Genomic DNA, 18897 nt, shown 5'->3' with positions numbered 1-18897 from the left:
TTTTTTTTCTTTCTTTCTGATGTTCAAGTCCATGTAACAAGGAAGCAGAACTTCAAAGCCTGGTAGTAGAGTGCAGAGCAAGCAAAGAAATTTGAAATGCTTTATTTACATTTTAAAGCTTTGATGCTATATGTATGTTTAGAGTTTCTGTCAAAACCAATGCTCACTGACTTTTAGCACACTGTCCTGCTTATAATCGAACGAGAATAACGCCCAAGTTCCGACCTAAATCGGGAGATGGGCGTTTATCTCACAAAAACGAATAACGCGGTATAATCAAAAGCCGAATTTGGGTCGCTTTCAACTGCACTCCGTCGCGGATGCGGACAAAGTGGACGGGGGCGTGTCGAAGGCGTGTCGAAGGAGGAACTGGGGCGTGGTTATCGGGCGAACAGAGATGGGCGCCCTTCGCCGATAATGGAACAGTTTTGAGCTAGAATTTAGAACACTTTTCCTGGACCCTGTTTTTTTACGAATAAGGCCCCCAAAAGTGCCCTAAATTACCAGATGACCCCCAGAGGGAGTCGGGGATGACCTCCCCTGACTCCCCCAGTGGTCACTAACCCCCTCCCACCACAACAAATGATGTTTCACAACTTTTTACTTTCACCCTCAAATGTCATACCCTCCTCCCAAGCAGCAGTATGCAGGTCCCTGGAGCAGTTGTTAGGGGGTGCAGTGGACGTCAGGCAGGTGGACCCAGGCCCATCCCCCCCCCTACCTGTTACAATTGTGCTGCTTAATGCTATTAGTCGTCCAACCCTCCCCAAACCCACTGTACCCACATGTAGGTGCCCCCCTTCACCTCTTAGGGCTATAGTAATGATGTAGACTTGTGGGCAGTGGGTTTTGAGGGGGATTTGGGGGGCTCAACACCCAAGGGAAGGGTGCTATGCACCTGGGAGCTCTTTTACCTTTTATTTGTTTTTTGTAAAAGTGCCCCCTAGGGTGCCCGGTTGGTGTCCTGCCATGTGAGGGGGACCAGTGCACTATGAATCCTGGCCCCTCCCACGAACAAATGCCTTGGATTTATTCGTTTTTGAGCTGGGCGATTTCATTTTCCATTATCGCTGAAAAGCAAAATCGCCCAGCTCACACCTTGACGAATAAAACATGGGCGTCTTTTTCTTTTAAAAAATACGATCCGCCCCGCCCCTTCACGGACCCGTTCTCGGAGATTAACGCCCATGGAGATAGGCGTTTCTGTTCCATTATGCCCCTCTTTGTTTTCTTTAACAATGTTTGTTTTTCTGTGAAGCTGTGTGTTTGTGTATGGAACCAAATGTTTGCTAGCTCCCTTTCCAGTAAAATATTAAATTACATGGGCTTCTCAGTCACCAGTGCCATAAACTCCAGTTGGCATTTCCAAAACGCAACTTATCTATTTCTATAATTCACTGTACAATTCAGTTCTAGGAAGGCAGTGGTCTTTTCAGTTTTGTGTGTGGCCCAAAAAAGAACCGACATTTTTTTTCTGGGCACCTCACTACTGTATATTCTTAAAGTTTTGCATGAAACTTTGTTTCAGAATTGTTTTTAGCAGTGTATACAGACAATGAAAGATTGTAAGAAACATTTATTGAACACAGCTGATGGCTAATGTGTGAGTGTATGTGTGTGTGTGTGTGTGTGTGTGTGCGGCGGGGATGGGGGGAGGGTGGAGGTTGGTTGGTGCATGCGATGTTCATTTCCAGGCAGCAGCGTCCGACAGTGACTCTGACTCCGTTTCCCTCTCTGTTCCGCCCTCTGACATCATTACTTTTTGACGTGAGGGCGGGACAGAGAGGGAAGTCTCTACTGCACATTTGCAGGTGAGTTGACTTGATTGAAGGGCAAAACATTAACCTCATGTTCCCCTCCCCCCAACTTCTGCAGGTTGTCAGTTTCAGCCAGAGGCTTAGAAGAGGACTTTGTAGGTCAGGCCTTGTACTTGGAGTTTCGGTTGAAGCATGATGGGCAAAGAATTGGAGACAGAACCTTCTGCAGGGAAAAAAAAAAAAAGCCTTTTATCGTCTTGACATTCTTCCCTGGGCAAGTTTAAAACACCTTTGTGCAGAAACGGGTGCTTATAGAATTGGGAGTACAAGATACACAGACTTTCATAATTTTACCTGGAGCAGACATGGGCAGGGAGGGTTTGTATTTAAGCACCTGGGTTTGAAAATATGTACATATGTGCATTAACAGAACCCAGAAAACGTGTGTTCCAGAGAGGAGGTTTAAATGTAAGTGTACCTGTTAGGCATCTTGTAGAATGCAGTCAGCTGTTATCAGGACTAATGTCAATATTAGGTCAAAAATGGGACCTGGTACCTAGTCATGATGATCTTCTACTTTAAAGAGTCCACTCTATCAAAATTATTAATCTTAGTAAACAGCTACAAGTAAGCAAGTTGTGTCAGGCTAAGGAGATTTTTCTATCTGTAGTTACCAGAATTATAGGAAGCTGGATACTTTTTTTTTTTTTTTTGTTACATTTGTACCCCGCGCTTTCCCACTCATGGCAGGCTCAATGCGGCTTACATGGGGCAATGGAGGGTTAAGTGACTTGCCCAGAGTCACAAGGAGCTGCCTGTGCCGGGAATCGAACTCAGTTCCTCAGTTCCCCAGGACCAAAGTCCACCACCCTAACCACTAGGCCACTCCTCCACTTCATACATGAACTAATAGCAACAATAATAATGTGTGGAAGATAACAAACTTTTTTTTGTCCTGTAAATGAAACCATCGGGGTATTTTATGGAACTAGGTCAGATGGGCTTGGGTTCAGTGCAAATCATTTTGGATTAGAAACATCTGCATTTGGGATAATAGAAACCAAAACCCCTGTGGTGTTAGGTTTAAACTTCATGGATTTGTTCATAGTTAAACTCTACATATGGAGACTTTGCATAGCTTCTACTAATTTAATTTCTTTACTTAGTGCTTTGGGATGGCTGGAGGAGGCAGGAAAAAGGCCCAGGGCTATTATATTTGAGAAGTTTGTTTTCACATAAGTATGAATATTTTTACTGCTGTGATTGTCTATTGCTTATGTTTGACTTATTCTTGCTGTACACCGCTTTGAGTGAATTCCTTCAAAAAGGCGGTAAATAAGTCCTAATAAATAAATAGTAAGTGGTTTGTTTCTAACTACCAGGGATTGATATGGTCACTTCTGTGTTAGGTGAGACAGGCTCACTAGCCCATAAATGGTGAAAATAATTCCACTGATTCATCCAACATTTGTGAAAAACATGGTGTTTCTGGTATTACTCTGAGAGGTCTTATGTAGTGATAGGGTTAGTTTGAAAATTGGGGAATATTGCAACATAATGATGATTTATGGTATCAGGAAAGCTGTTGAATAAATTAGGCTCATGTATTGAAAATTTTATAAAAGATTTTTTGAACATAACCCTATATCCTAATATGATCCCCATCTTCATGATAGACTGTTAAAGGAGAGAGATTAAGCCATTCCTCCCAGAAAAAAACCCAAATGTTTAGAAATACAAACTCTTGAGTAAAATTTCAAATCTCTCTCAAGAAGCTTTTACTGACCTTATTAGCTCCCTAAATATAAATACAACACAATCGCTAGTTCACAAATAGGATATGACCATTTTATAAGCAAAGCGGATCATTAGGCTGGTGACAACAATGCGAGTAGATATCTAAAAAGCAACAAGAGAAAATATCAGATTACCTCCATACATAACTCTAATGCTAATGTCCTTCACAGACAAAAAGATATTGAACAGGAATTTGTTAATTTCTATCAAAGTCTTTTTTGAATCAGAATGCTCTGATATGGAATTGGTTGCAACACAATTTTGATCATATTTAGCACACCCTACTTTATCGCACACCCAACAAAAAATGTTAAAAGAACCTATAACATCCAAAGAAATACTGAATATTGTAAAAGCTCCAGGACTTTATGGTTATGGCCCCTCTTCTAGTTCCATTATATGCAAAATTGCACTCAAAACCGAATGCTCAAAGAAATTTTTCAGATGCTACAATTGTCTTGATTCCAAAATAAGAACAGGATTTAAATAAATCGGGTAATTACAGGCTGATTTCTCTACTAAATTTGATTACAAAATGTTTACCAAAATTATTGCAATTAGACTCAACACGTACTGAATTCACTAATTCACCCAAATCAAATTGGTTTTATGAGCAATAAATACATTGGAGACAACCTATGCTTATTTCATAATATGAATTTTATTTCTTCGTACAAACAAAACAATTATGTTGCTGTGTCCTTGGATGCCGAAAAAGTATTTGATAGGATAGAATAGTCATATTTCAAGTTTTGGAATGGTTTGAGATGGGCCAGAAAGTCTCTTAATTAGATCTGTATTTTATATTGCTGCCCATATTCTGAAATATTGGTAAATAATAATCTCACTCACACTTTACTCTCAGGGCAAAGAACTAGGCAAGGTTGCCGCCTGTCGCCTCTTTTGTTTAACCTTGCATTAGAACTCCTACTTTTAGCTATGAGACAGAATCAGCAAATTAAAGGAATCACTAATACCGAAACTGAAGTTGCAGCTTATGCCAATGACCTGTTTTTTTTTTTTTTAAATCAGAACCTTCTATTTCCATCAAACACCTCATCACTACCGCTGACGAATTTTGTAGTTTTTCAGGATACAAAATAAATTGGGAAGCACTTGGCTAAATAAAGACCCAGAACAGACATTGCTGCTTAATACAAAAAAAATCTTCTCTATTGATTCTGCTACCACCAAGTGGTTTCCTTTAAATTTGTCTTGGTGGGGTAGACTAGATACTATTAAAATGTTTGTAACTCCCCAAATCAATAACATACCAATGATGCTTCCTGGCAAATGCCCTTTAGATTTCTACAAAAGAATTGATTCTAAACTTTCTAAATTTCTGTGGAATAAAAAATCTCCATGATTTGCTCTAAAGAGGAGGTGTTAACTTTCCAGACTTTCAATCTTACCATTTTACAACTCTCTTGAGATATGGAGCTTTTTGGATGGCCCATGACTTAAATTCTTACACCCCATGATTGTTAAATTCTTACACCCCACCGTGGTTGCAAATTGAGAAGGACATCTTTGACCTTTTTGGGCAGAATGTAAGGATCGTGTAGGTCTTTATCTGCTGACATCTAGAGCCCTGTTTACAAAGGCACGCTAGTGTTTTTAGCACGTGCTAACCGTGAAGACGCCCATAGGAATATTATGGGTATCTACACTGTTAGCACGTGCTAAAAACACTAGTGCACCTTTGTAAACAGGGCCTTTACTATGTTACTATGTCGACCTTCCAGTGAGTAATAAAAACCAACTACACAAATCAAAAACAATACAGTGGATAATGTAAAACAGTATGTTTATCTTGTGTGTTATTACATTATGTGAGAATCTGTTATTTGCTGCTTATTTAAAAGGCCTTATTTGTGGTTTAAGGGTGGTTGTTTGGTCCAGAGCAGTGGCGTAGCTACGTGGGGCCGGGGGGCCTGGGCCCCTGTAGATTTGGCCCTGGACCCCCCTAACGACTACCTTCTTGACCCCCCCTCCCGCCGTCGCCGTGGGCTACCTTTGCTGGCAGGGGACCCCAATCCCCGCCAGCCGAGGAGGTCCTCTTCTTCCCTCGAAGGCTTTGTTCTGTTTCTGATGTCGGACGTCAGACTCACAGAAACAGAATGAAGTCTTGCAGATCAGCCAGGCTTCGTTCTGTTTCAGAAACAGAACTAAGCCTTCGCGGGAAGAAGAGGACCTCCTCGGCTAGCGGGGATTGGGGTCCCTCCGCCAGCAAAGGTAGGCGACAGCGGGGAAGGGTTGGCGGCGGGAGGGGGGTCGAGAGGGTCGACGGCAGGGGTCGTCAAAGTTGGCGGGGGGGTCGGCGGCGCCGGGAGGGGGGCTAAAATGTGCTCCCTCACCTCGGGCTCTGGACCCCCCTCCCGCCGAAGTCTGGCTATGACCCTGGTCCAAGAGAATTAAAAGAAATAAAGAAACAAAAAAAGCCCATTCTTCCCAGGCATAGTCTAGGGCAGTTCATTTATTCATATCCGTGGTGATACATTAAATTAACTATAATAACTACTTGAAATTGATGATCATATGAGAGTGATGGATTGTACATGCCATGCTCAGATTCACGTCATCCAGTCAAGACGTATACATTCTGACTCTTAATAAATGTATGAACTACAAAGCATGCTTATATCTTAAGAATCTAAGGGCCCTGTTTATTAAGGCACGCTAGCATTTATAGCGCGTGCTAAAAATTAGCTTGCGCTAACGCTACAGACATCCATATATGGTTGTAGTGTTAGCGCACACATAAAAACATTAGCGCGCCTAGAGCGAGGGTTAGTAAACAGGGTCCTTAGAGAAATATAGTAAAACATAGCCAATGAAAATATGAAAAATCTTCCAGCACCTGTTGCTGTCATTCATATAATTACGCTGTTCTCGTGTTATCTTTGCTTGTACAAGCTCAGATGCGGCCTTGTTAACAGAATCACGTGTGTGCGACTCCATACGGAACAATGTTGGAGCACAGTTGATTAGCAATTTGTTTAGCTTTCATTCATGAATGTCTTATTTGTTATTTCTTTGTTTTCCAATAACAATTTCCAAAACTTCTATAGCTGGTAGTTGGGGTGTGTCTTTAGCAGCATAGACCGGAATAACTGGGCAGACTGCTTTCATCTGTTACGTTACTATACTGACCTACCTTGTAGATGTCCTTTACCATTATATCTAGCAGAACTATGCAGACACAGAAAATGTTAAATATTTTAAGAAATAAAAATGCAAACATGCATTGCTTCATTTTTTTTTCAGTGTTTTTTTTTTTTAACCAGGTACTGCTACTTTATCTGATGAATGTGGATTTTGAAACTTCAAATAGTAATGCCGTATCCAGGGTTTTGTGTGTAAAGTTACATTGTTTATCTGTCATCAGCCCTTATGCTTTGCAGGCAGGAAATACACAGGAATCCATAGTTGTGCTAATTAGACCAAGTGAAATATGAATTATACTGGGGGTGGGGGGGTGGTTAACGTCTTCAAATGATTGTTTTGCATAGACCTTGACAATAGTAAAGCTCACTTCTAAGTCTAAGGTATGTGGAATGTGATCCCAGTCTCCCACATTTACTAATTATCTATGAGCCAATAGGGAGGCCACACAATTTTTTGTACTTGTGAGCTCAATGTCAATAAAGCCATCTTGCAAATGTGACAGGGCAGAGTTTTCTTAACCATGCACCCTGTGTGTGTTCCAGATGATCGAGCTGATCAGCGAACCTGCCTTATCTGTGGAGATCGAGCTACGGGTCTACATTATGGGATCATTTCATGCGAGGGGTGTAAAGGCTTTTTCAAACGCAGCATTTGCAACAAGCGGGTTTACAGGTGCAGCCGAGACAAGAACTGCGTCATGTCACGTAAACAGCGGAACAGATGTCAGTACTGTCGGCTCCTCAAGTGCCTCCAGATGGGGATGAACAGGAAAGGTAAAAAGCAAATTCTCCTTTTAATGTCACAATGTATTTTCTTTTTCAACTAGCAGCTTTCCTACACCTGTGAATCTTATGCAATACTGGTTCTCAGATTTCATTTATCTGCAGTTGATAATAATTTTAGCTTACTGATATTTAGTTCTTATGGGTGGTTAAAAAATGTATTGGACAGATGGAAATTTGGGGAGGTATAGTGTAAGCTTCATTTGATCTGGATGGTAGGATTTGTATGGACACAATCTTAGGGTTATGTTTTCCAACCTTTTAAACTCCAAGAGAACATGTGATGCACCAGCCTCCATGGAGCAGGTAATGGAGACATTGAGTAGACTCCTATGACCAGAGAAAAGCTAAGAAGGCACTGAAAGCCCCACAGTCCTTCTTCTAACACTTAAAACAAACTTCTGCCATTTGGACAGATCCCCAATAGATACACGAGCAGAGACTACTCACTGACTTGGAGTCAGGCAGGAATAAGGCTGCGGTGCAGCAGGAATAGGATCATGAAATGTCCATTGAGATGGATAGGGTCTGGCAAGATGCAGGCTGCAAAAGCACAGGACAACAAATAATGCACAACCCACTCTGACAAGGAGAGTGAACAGCGACTAAGTTTATATAGAAGTCCAGACACGAACAAGATGGTTAAGTTCGGAAACAGCATCTCTGGTGTGAACAGTCATTGCCAGTCTGCCTGGTGAGGCACACTGACACCAAGTAGGAGATCAAAAGTTGACCCCAGCAAAACTCCTAGGAGCTGAGCCCCCTGCTGGCTGGTAGCAGAACCTCACATTTACATGGAGCGTATGCACCGAGAGATTTAATCAAACTATTTCTACACTCACTCACTCTGCTTGGATGAATCAGGAATGTTCTGTTCTTTATAGCATGCTATATTTCCCCTTGTGCTTCTGGATATGGTTCTGTCTTGGTTTCTTGTAAGAGTTTTGTTTTGCTTCTGTTCGGAGGTAGAGAGAAGAAAGAGCAAGCATGTATGAATGAATTCTTTTTCTACTTTATACCTTTTTCTGCTTTCATACATGATTATTGATTGCCCCGTTATTAAACAATTTTGGAATGCTGTATAGCCTATAATACAAAAAATATTGAATGTAAATGTTTCACTTACATTTCCTTTGGTAATTCAAAAATCAGCTTCTCAGTCCCTCACTCTCTAATTCTCATAAGCCGTTACTGAATATTCTTATTTCCAGTGCTATGCAAATAATAGTAGGATCCTGCCTTATAACTTCTTATGGAACTGTAGGGATGCAGTATGATGACCTTATCTCTAAGCTATCTCATTGGTTAGTGCTATTAAGGAAGTTTCAGTGCTATGTCCTGACTGAAAGCCAGACTATTGTCAGTGTGTTTACTTTTTTTTTTTTTTTTTTTTTAATGTTCAGTAACTTCCATAATACTTAATCATACTGGTGGTGGTGGGGGGGGGGGGGGGGGGGTAGAGACTGGTCTAAAATTTGCTTGTTTCTAGCAGTCAAGAACCTTTGCCTACATCAGGCTGGTATTCACTAGCATGTATAGATTCAGAGAAAGACCTAATGTTGGGTCTTCAATTTTGCTGGGATTAGAATACTCCAGTGGGGGTGGCAAGAGTTTACACTTGTATCTGCGTAGCAGGGGCGTAGCCAGACTTCCGTGGGAGGGGGGTCCAGAGCTCGAGGGGAGGGGGCACATTTTAGCCCCCCCCCCCCCCGCTGCCCCCCTCCCGCCGCCATTGTCACCCCCCCCCCCCCCGTCTCTACCGACCCCCCTCCCGCCGCGAACCCTCCTCCGCCGCCGCCTACCTTCCGTTTTGCTGGCGGGGGACCCCACTCCCCGCCAGTCGACGTCCTCTCCGACCGTTCTGCTGCAGAGAAAAGTCTTCTTCCTTGCATGCTGACGTCCTGCAGGAGTGGGGTCCGAGTGAAATCTACGGGGGCCCAGGCCCCCTCAGGCCCCACGTAGCTACGCCACTGCTGCGTAGGTGGTGCTGATTCTCACATTTCAAATGCAGTCAGAGCCAGCCCAAGGCAAGATGCTGCCTGAGGTGGAGCTAACATGCCACCCCCCCCCCCAGGCCGAGATGCTGCCCCCGGGTGTTTTACCTCATCACGGTGACGTTCCAAACCCGGCAGTGGCATCAATTCCCATACGCTGCTCTGCCACCGCCAGCACCCGCCTCTTCCCTTTACTGCGGCTGCCTGAGCAAAACATAAAGTTACAGGTAGTCGCAGTAAAGGGAAGAGGCGGGTGCCGGCAGTGGCAGAGCAGCGTATGGGAATCGCTGCCGGGTTTGGAACATCACCGTGATGATGTAAAATGCCAGAAATCCGCCCCCCGAGATGCCGCTCCTGAGAAGTGCCGCCTGAGGCCCCCACCTCAGGTGGCCTAATGGTCGGGCCGCCCCTGAATGCAGTGATTAATTCTTGACTAGGGAACACAGACCCTCACTTCTTTCTGGAAGCTTTCAAGTGTCCTAGCTGGGACTCCCTCCCTTCCTCCTTCCCAGGAGCTATGAACACTGCCTCTGCAGCATTCCCACCTGGAAGCTACCTGAAAGCTAAAACAGAATATCTGTAAAGTAAAAGCTCTGTAGAGTTGAATGACCCTCACTCCATGCTTCCCCAACATGCATCGTCATAGATTAGTTTTTGTTCTGTAGTTTCCCACTGTACCCACATGTAGGTGCCCCCCTTCACCCCTTAGGGCTATGGTAGTGGTGTACAGTTGTGGGGAGTGGGTTTTGGGGGGGCTCAGTACACAAGGTAAGGCAGCTTTTTCTGAAGTCCACTGCAGTGCCCCCTAGGGTGCCCGGTTGGTGTCCTGGCATGTCAGGGGGACCAGTACACTACGAATGCTGGCTCGTCCCACTACCAAATGGCTTGGATTTGGTCGTTTCTGAGATGGGCGTCCTCGATTTCCATTATGGCTGAAAATCGGGGACAAACATCTCTAAGGTCGACCTAAATTTCGCGATTTGGGCGTCCCCGACCGTATTATCGAAACAAAAGATGGACGTCCATCTTGTTTCGATAATACGGGTTTCCCCGCCCCTTCGCCGGGGAGTCCTGTGAGGACGTCCTCAGGAAAACTTGGGTGCCCCTTTCGATTATGCCTCTCCACGTGACCAAGGGGTAAAAGGTACAGTTGGGGAAGACAAGGCCATAGTGGGGAGATTAAATTAATTTTTTGCTTTGATTTTCACCGAGGAAAGTGTGGGAGATGTAGCAGTGCCAGAAATGGTATTCAGTGCTGATGAGTCATAGAAACTGAAACAAACCTTTATAAACCTGGAAGATGTAATGGGGAAATTTGACAAATTGAAGTGTAGCAAATTGCCTGGACTGGATGGAATACTTCACAGAGTATCGATAGTCTTGAAAAATGAATTTGAAGAGTTATTGTTAGTCATATGTAATTTATATTTAAAATCCAGCATGGTACTGGAAAATTGGAGGCTGGCCAATGTAATACCAATTTTTAAAAAGGGTTCCACAGGAGATCTGGGAAATTATAGACCAGTGACCTGACAGTGTCAGGCAAAATGGTAGAGCCTATTATAAAGAACAAAAGTACAGAACATATACATAAGCATGGATTAATGAGATGAAGCCAACATGGATTTAATCAAGGGAAATCTTGCCTCACCAATCTACTACATTTCTTTGAAGGGGTGAATATACGTGTGGATAAAGATGAGTTGGTTGATATTGAGTATCTGGATTTTCAAAAGGCATTTGGCAAAGTACCTCATGAAAGACTCCTGAGGAAATTAGAATGCCATGGAATAGGAGGTAATGTCCTATTGTGGATTAAAAACTGGTTAAAAGATAGAAAGCGGAGAGTAGGGTTTAATGGTCAGTATTCTCAATGGGGGAAAAAATAGTGGGGTTCCCCAGGGGTCTCTGCTTTGTAACATATTTATAAATGATCTAGAGATGAGAATAAATAGTGAGGTAATTAAATTTGCTGATGACTCAAAGTTATTCAAAGCTGTTAAATTTCAAGAGGACCTTGCAAGACTGGGAGACTGGGCGTCCAAATGGCAGATGATGTTTAATGTGAGCAAGTGCAAAGTGATGTATGTGGGAAAGAGGAACCAAAACTGCAACTACATGATGCAGGTTCCACATTAGAAATCACCACCCAGAAAAATGGAAAGAAAAATGGGACTTGATATACCGCCTTTCTGAGGTTTTTGCAACTACATTCAAAGCGGTTTACATATATTCATATACTTATTACATATACTTATTTTGTACCAGGGGCAATGGAGGGTTAAGTGACTTGCACAGAGTCACAAGGAGCTGCAGTGGGACTCGAACTCTGTTCCCCAGGATCAAAGTCCACTGCACTAACCACTAGGCTACTCCTCCACTCCGGATCTAGGTGTCATCATTGATACGTTGAAACCATCTGCTTAGTATGCAGCAGTTGCTAAGAAAGCAAATAGAATGTTAAGAATTATTAGGAATGGCATACAAAAATGAGAATGTTATAATGCCTTTCTATCCGCTCCATGGAGCGATTGCCCCTCGAATACCGTGTGCAGTTCTGGTTACTGCATCTCAAAATAGATATAGCGGAATTAGAAAAGGTACAGAGAAGGATGACAAAAATGGTAAAGGGAATAGGACAACTTCCCTTTGAGAAAAGGCTAAAGCAGCTAGGGAGCTTGGAGAAGAGATGGCTGAGGAGGAGACATGATAAGAGGTCTATAAAATTCTGAGTGCAGTGGATTGTGTAGGCATGAATTGCTTGTTTATTCTTTCCAAAAGTACTATGACTAGGGGGCACTCAATGAAGCTACTAAGTAGTAAATTTAAAACAAACCAGAAAAAAATATTTCTTCACTCAACGTGTAATTAAACTGTGGAATTAGTTGCCAGAGAATGTGGTAAAAGTAGTTGGCTTAGCAGGGTTTAAGAAAAGTTTGCATATTTTTTGTAAAAGAAAAGTCCATAATCCATTATTTAGGTGCACTTGGGAAAATCTACTGCTTATTTCTAGGATAAGCAGCATAAAATGTTTTATTATTCTGGGATCTTGCCAGATATTTGTGACCTAGATTGGCCACTGTTGGAAACAAGATACTGGGCTTGATGGACCTTCGGTCTATCCCAGTATGGTAATGCTTATGTTCTTATTCACTGTTTCTAGTTGTATCTAGTTGGCGTGTGAGTGGAAGGTTCCATTAGAGTTGGCACGCCATATTACTAATGTCATCTTTGGCTGGTGGAGCCTTGGATCCCACCAATCTTGCTACTCTATTGGCTATTGTGCTTGCAAAAAGAAAAGTAGAACTTCCTTCATGAATCAGATTCAGCCATGAGTAGGTAAAGTATGACAGAATGTAAAAACAAGCATGCAGGCTCTGTAGAGTGCAGTACAGCTGGAAGCAGCTTCCCCCCCCCCCCCCCCCCCTCCTGATTGAAATATTTGGAGTACTTAAGTCTCTTCTCTTCACTTTCCTTCCCTCTCCTAAAAATAGCACAGGCATATATGGCAATTGAAAACTTTTGGAATGGCTTGACGCACCTGCTTACTCACTGTGCCACAAATGAGGGCTGCTGCCCCAGATGCGGCATGCTTTTCATTTTATTGACTGTAACTTAATGCTGGGAACCTGCTGTTATTTCTTTTCAGAAGGAACATACTTTGCTCTCCTTTGGTTTGACCCCATTTGGGTCACAGAGGCAACATTCCCTGTAAATGGTGGATGCCTGCTTCAGCTTGACTTTATTACTCTGGTTCCACCACTGATAAGGACTGCTGATTCATCCTTATTTCTCCAGCCTCTGTTCCTTATTTCATTCCCATTTTTCTTCCATTCTGGCCACACTTGGTCTAAACTGTAGCATGTTGCTTAATGGAAGTGTGCGTATATTTGTAATGGAGTTTAAATTGTCTCAGAGAAAATTAAAACCAATCCTGCAGAGTTAGTGCTATGAAGTGGCCAATATTCCTCTTGCCCTTTATTCCCCATAAAGGCTAAGTAGGGATTACTAAAGATTTTTGCAATTAACTCAAGCTCTTGGTTTGCAGTCATGCGCTTCCTGGTGCTTCTTCATGATGTTCCCGTCCGGTCATTGGCCAGTCATGCTCACGGCACATAATCCAAATGCTGAAAGACTGCAATCCTGAATGTATTTCACAGGTAGAGCAGCTGGTTGTAGTACAGTGAATGCAAAGGTGGGAAAAGAAAGAGATTCACGGCAGGAAGAACAATAAGACTTTTGCTTGGGAGTTGGCTTATGAAATAGAAAATCACATGAGATCATGTGTGATGTTATGAGTTATGGCTAATATTTATTTATTATTACAGTCTTATATCCTGCAACTACCAGCCAGTTCAGTGTGAGTTACAATCAAAAACATTGAAGTGTTCTTCAAGAAGTTACATACCAGATTCAATCAAATACAGCAAAAATCATAACAGTAATCATTCATGATTGTAAATCTTTGTACATTGAAAGGTTTTCAACAATTTTCTGACTTATAGTTATCCAGTTGCCTAAGGGAAAGAGGCATTTTATTCCAATAAGTTGCAGCCTGATAAGAAAAAGCCGACTTAAGAGGGCAAAAAGCCTTTACCTGTGTAACAGCAAAGAAAGTAAGTGAATGATAGTTTCTAGTTGCTCTTAAACCATTTCTGTTTAAAAACGAAACATGATCCAACAGATATGCTGGAGCATCCCCAAATAAATGTTTTACTTAGAAAAAGTATCAGTATGAAGGGCATAATTGAAAGGGGCGCCCAAATTTTCCTGAGGACGTCCTCATAGGACGTCCCAGCAAAGGGGCAGGGAAACCCGTATTATTGAAACAAGATGGGCGTCCATCTTTCGTTTCGATAATATGGTTGGGGACGCCCAAATCTTGACATTTAGGTCATCCCTAGAGATGGTCGTTTTTAGACTTGGTCGTTTCTTGTTTTCGGCAATAATGGAAACTAAGGACGCCCATCTCAGAAATTACCAAATGCAAGTCATTTGGTCATGGGAGGAGCCAGCATTCGTAGTGCACTGGTCCCCCTGACATGCCAGGAAACCAACCGGGCACCCTAGGGGGCCCTGCAGTGGACTTCAGAAAAAGCTCCCAGGTACATAGCTCCCTTACCTTGTGTGCTGAGCCCCCCCAAAACCCACTCCCCACAACTGTACACCACTACCATAGCTCTTAGGGATGAAGGTGGGCACCTAGATGTGGGTACAGTGGGTTTGTGGTGGGTTTTGGAGGGCTCACATTTACCACCACAAGTGTAGCAGGTGGGGGGGGGGGATGGGCCTGGGTCCGCCTGCCTGAAGTGCACTGCACCCAGTAAAACTGCTCCAGGGACCTGCGTACTGCTGCGATGGACCTGAGTATGACATTTGAGGCTGGCACAAAATATTTTTATAGTTATTTTTTGAGGGTGGGAGGGTGTTAGTGACCACTGGGAGAGTAAGGGGAGGACATCCTCGATTCCCTCCGGTGGTCATCTTGTCAGTTCGGGCACCTTTTTGTGTCTTGGTTGTAAGAAAAACTGGACCAGGTAAAGCCGTCCAAGTGCTCATCAGGCACGCCCTTTTTTCCCATTATGGGTTGAGGATGCCCATGTGTAAGGCATGCCCACATCCTGCCTTCACTACGCCTCCAACACGCCCCCATGAACTATGGTCATCCCTGCGACGGAAAGCAGTTGGGGACGCCCAAAATTGGCTTTCAATTATGCCGATTTGGGCGACCCTGTGAGAAGGATACCCATCCTGTGATTTGTGTCGAAAGATGGGTGTCCTTCTCTTTCGAAAATAAGCCTGTATGTGTCCTATCAAACTTTACTTCCAAAAAAAGGCAACGGCCATCCTGCCTTTTTTAGCATTGTCTTATCTGTGCTAAAACTAGCATTCTAAACTTTCAGCTATATTGGTGTTTTAAAGACATATTTTTTCATGTAAACATATTTTAGACTTTCAGAGACTGGTAATAGAAACCCCCCTATATGTAGTGAAATGGAAATTTTCTAGAGTGGGGAGGATTCTACACTGTGATGTAATATTGGAAGGTGTTATCAAGCCCTAAGGGGGAGGCAGTATAGAGGAGATGCAGTGAGTCCTTGTGCGTGTCCTTGACCAGGGAACATGTATGAGGGAGCAGGTGGATGTACTGCTGGGTGCAGCAGGAAGGGGAAGAGTGGCAAGCCTTCCTGGTTTTGCTTCCATTGAGTGCTCGTTTACAAAAGAGAAAAACATTTTTTTTTTAAAAGTCGTAGGGTGGCAGAAGGATGTTTCTCTCTCAAAAATGTCAAGTTGGCAATTTTTGACACCCTGATTTTAGAGGCTTTGCTCCACAGTTTGCCCAAATTTCAAGGGGACATGTTGGGGGGGGGGGTGTTTTGGGCAGGACATGGGCGGCACCAAAATATAGTCGTTTTTCTGCAATAATGGAACAAAATAATGGCTATAATTAAGATATTTTTGCTTAGACCTGTTTTAATCACGACTTATGTGATCAAAAGGTGCCTTCCTACCCCAGAGGAGACTATGTGCTTATTCTTACTGCTTAAGAGTCCTGAGGGTGATGGATAGAAACCCCCTTGGCCGTAGTGTTTACCAGCAAGGTATGTGATATGACACTCCTTTTTCAAAGAGAGACAGACAGATTTCAGCATGTTTCCTAGGGCTAAGGGGGAAGTAGGAGGCCTAGGTTCCCTACTCTGTTGCTCAAAAAACTTGAGAACTAGATTTTTTTAAATGTATTCACTAGATTGTGACTAAAACAAAACAAAAAGCCTTTTTCCTGCTGTCATTCTTAGGGATTACAATATACCAACACTTCAATGGCATTCTGATCATCCATCCCTACTTCTACACATCTTTTGCTTCAACTCTGACATATGATCAGGAAGCTTGTGCACTGGAAGTTGCTTTCTGAAGAGATACAGATTAGAGTCCCATTTTGGAATAGAGAAACTGGGACTTAGCATTTTATTTTTTAAAATGGTTTGGTCTGCCCTTGTACAACTTCTAGAGGGGTAGCAGTGTTAGTCTGTAATAATAAAACAGAGCCTGGTGGCACCTTAAAGGAGAAGAGATTTATTGAAGGAAGAGCCTTCAAAGACAAAAGTCCATTTTGTCAGAGCTCATACCTCAATAAATCTTAGTCCACAAGGTGCCACTAGCATCTGTGATCATCTTGTTGGCTTTGTGCACAAAGCGAATGCCAGGCTTTGGCACGAAACAGCACATGGACAAGCGCCAGATTTTCATTGAGAGGAACAAATTTTGGCGAAGCACGCAAGTGGACCCATGCTTGAGAGTGATGTATTTAGGAGATGGCTCTTTTACACGGCAGGCTTACTGAATAAAAGAAATCTCTCTTCATGGGCATAGCTTTTATTAGAATCTGATTAAGCAGAGCAGTGTTGTCAGTACCTAACAACAGAATTCATTGTCACCCTTCAACCACCATCATTGGAAGGTGGGGTGTCGGGGGAGAAGCCTGAAATATGGCATTGAAGCAGTGTTAAATAGGGAGGTAGTGGCAACATTGTAAACATGTTTTAAGAAATAAACATTGCCTTCCTGAAAAGTAATCATTGTTTTTATTAAACAACTTACATCATCACTTTCAGAACTTAACACTACAAGTGAGCCCTCTAGGGACAGAGAAAGTATCTGCATATACAGCGCACGTAACTTAATTGGCTTAACAAGTTAATCAGCGTTGATAGCAGCTCTTAACAAACAATAGTGAGCACTGATTAGAATTTACACGCACAACTCACTAAGCGTATTTTGTAACAAAGTGTGCCAAACTTCTAATGTGCGCAAGCAAAAAGAGGCATGGTTATGGGTGAGAAAATGGGTGTTTTGTGGATGTACCGAAATTTACATACGTAAATATAGAATATGGTCCAGTGCGCATAAATCTACTCGCCAGGGTTTATGCCATGTTTTCATTGGTGTAAATGGATGCGCAGAGTTTTAGGCATTGAGATATCAACTAAGCGTATTCTATAATCAAGGCACCGGTTATAGAATACATTTGGCACTGATTTCAGTGCCAATATTTTTTAGGTGCCATATGTAGAATCTCCTCCATAATGTGTACAGCACTACATACATCTAGTAGCGCTATAGAAATGATTAGTAGTAGTAATTGAAAAGAAAAGCACAGTAGGAATTCAGTTCCCAGCTCAATTCGGGACATCCAGGTTCATATTGCATTTGTCAGGAAGGACTGTTGTATTTTTGAAGAAGTGAGCTGCGAGGAGGGAGCACCATTTACAGTGAGTGGGTAATCCTTCCCCCCCCCCCCCCAAACATACCAAACAACAGCAAGAAAAAAAAAGGCCCAATTACCATTTAAGCATTTAATGCACTTAAGGTTGCAGGAGGCAGAACACCCCTTGGCCAGTGCAACATGTTAATTATCTTCCTTGTGTTGTGGTGAGGGCTCTGGTTTGCAAAGAAAGATGACTTCAAAAGAAGAAAAACACGATCTTCTGTTTCTTGCAAGGAGGAACAGTGACACCTACTGGATTACAAGACTATTGCAGATGGAAATAACCTGTCAGTCAACCCTTACTTAGTTTGTTTCCTTTCTCTCCTCAATAACCTCTCTCTTTGGGTTAATATGGGTTCATATGTTAATACTATACCTTCCTCTTTCCAAGAGAGATTTTTAGACTCATTTATGATATTTCTCTTCTACAATTTTTAATCTAAATTGATGATTCCAGTTTTTCACATTTTTTGGATAAACATTTTCTCTGGTGCCTCATGCTGCTTCCTTTTCCAGTCTCCACTTCTTAAACATCTTCTATTTGTAAGCTGTTTCATGGATTATTTTTTCTCTTGTTCATAGCTTTTTCCTTTGCCATTCATACTATTGCAAATTAAGTTTTAATTTACTTGGTCTAAGTGTCATTAGCTACTTTTGTTCTCTTCCCTTTTTATTTTTAAATAAATAACCTCTATTTGTCATTTTCTAGTGATTTCTAACTATAGAGGGTTATACAGCCATCTGTTCAGGGTTAAGATGTCAATAGAAATTATGTTCTCTTTATTTCTAAGTAGACCATTGTTATTTCTTTCTGTACAGTTCTTTGAAATAAAACATTTTTTAAAGTTTGTTTCTATTTTTTTTTCTCCATTATAAATTCCCCGCAATATAGATGACATTGAGGGTAAAAATCATAACCATTTTAAAACTGCCTGCCCACAATTTGGATAAAGCTAAACAAGTATGTTAATTAACACCTGATTATCCACCTTCAATGCCTGTCAAATTGAAGTAGTGTACAATAACTATTTTGAAAGCACCAGAGGTGTAGATAGAAGTCCATTTTGGGGGGAGGGGGCAAGGGGTTGACTGAGGTGGTCATGTTTTTCCTTTCAGCTCTCTTCCCCTCT

At 42.3% G+C, this 18897-nt stretch overlaps 1 protein-coding gene across 1 annotated transcript in view; it reads left to right on the top strand.

The window, feature by feature from the left end:
* NR6A1 (nuclear receptor subfamily 6 group A member 1) overlaps positions 1 to 18897 on the top strand; it is a 476601-nt gene that overhangs the window by 367862 nt on the left and 89842 nt on the right. The window contains exon 4 of the mRNA XM_030206196.1: positions 7265 to 7495. Within this exon, the coding sequence (XP_030062056.1) occupies positions 7265 to 7495 (231 nt within the window). The remainder of the gene's footprint in view (positions 1 to 7264; positions 7496 to 18897) is intronic.

This window comes from Microcaecilia unicolor, chromosome 6 (assembly GCF_901765095.1).
Source record: "Microcaecilia unicolor chromosome 6, aMicUni1.1, whole genome shotgun sequence".
NCBI classification, from domain to species: domain Eukaryota; kingdom Metazoa; phylum Chordata; class Amphibia; order Gymnophiona; family Siphonopidae; genus Microcaecilia; species Microcaecilia unicolor.
The sequence above is the reverse complement of the archived record's forward strand: the minus strand, read 5'-3'. Positions and strand labels throughout refer to the sequence as shown.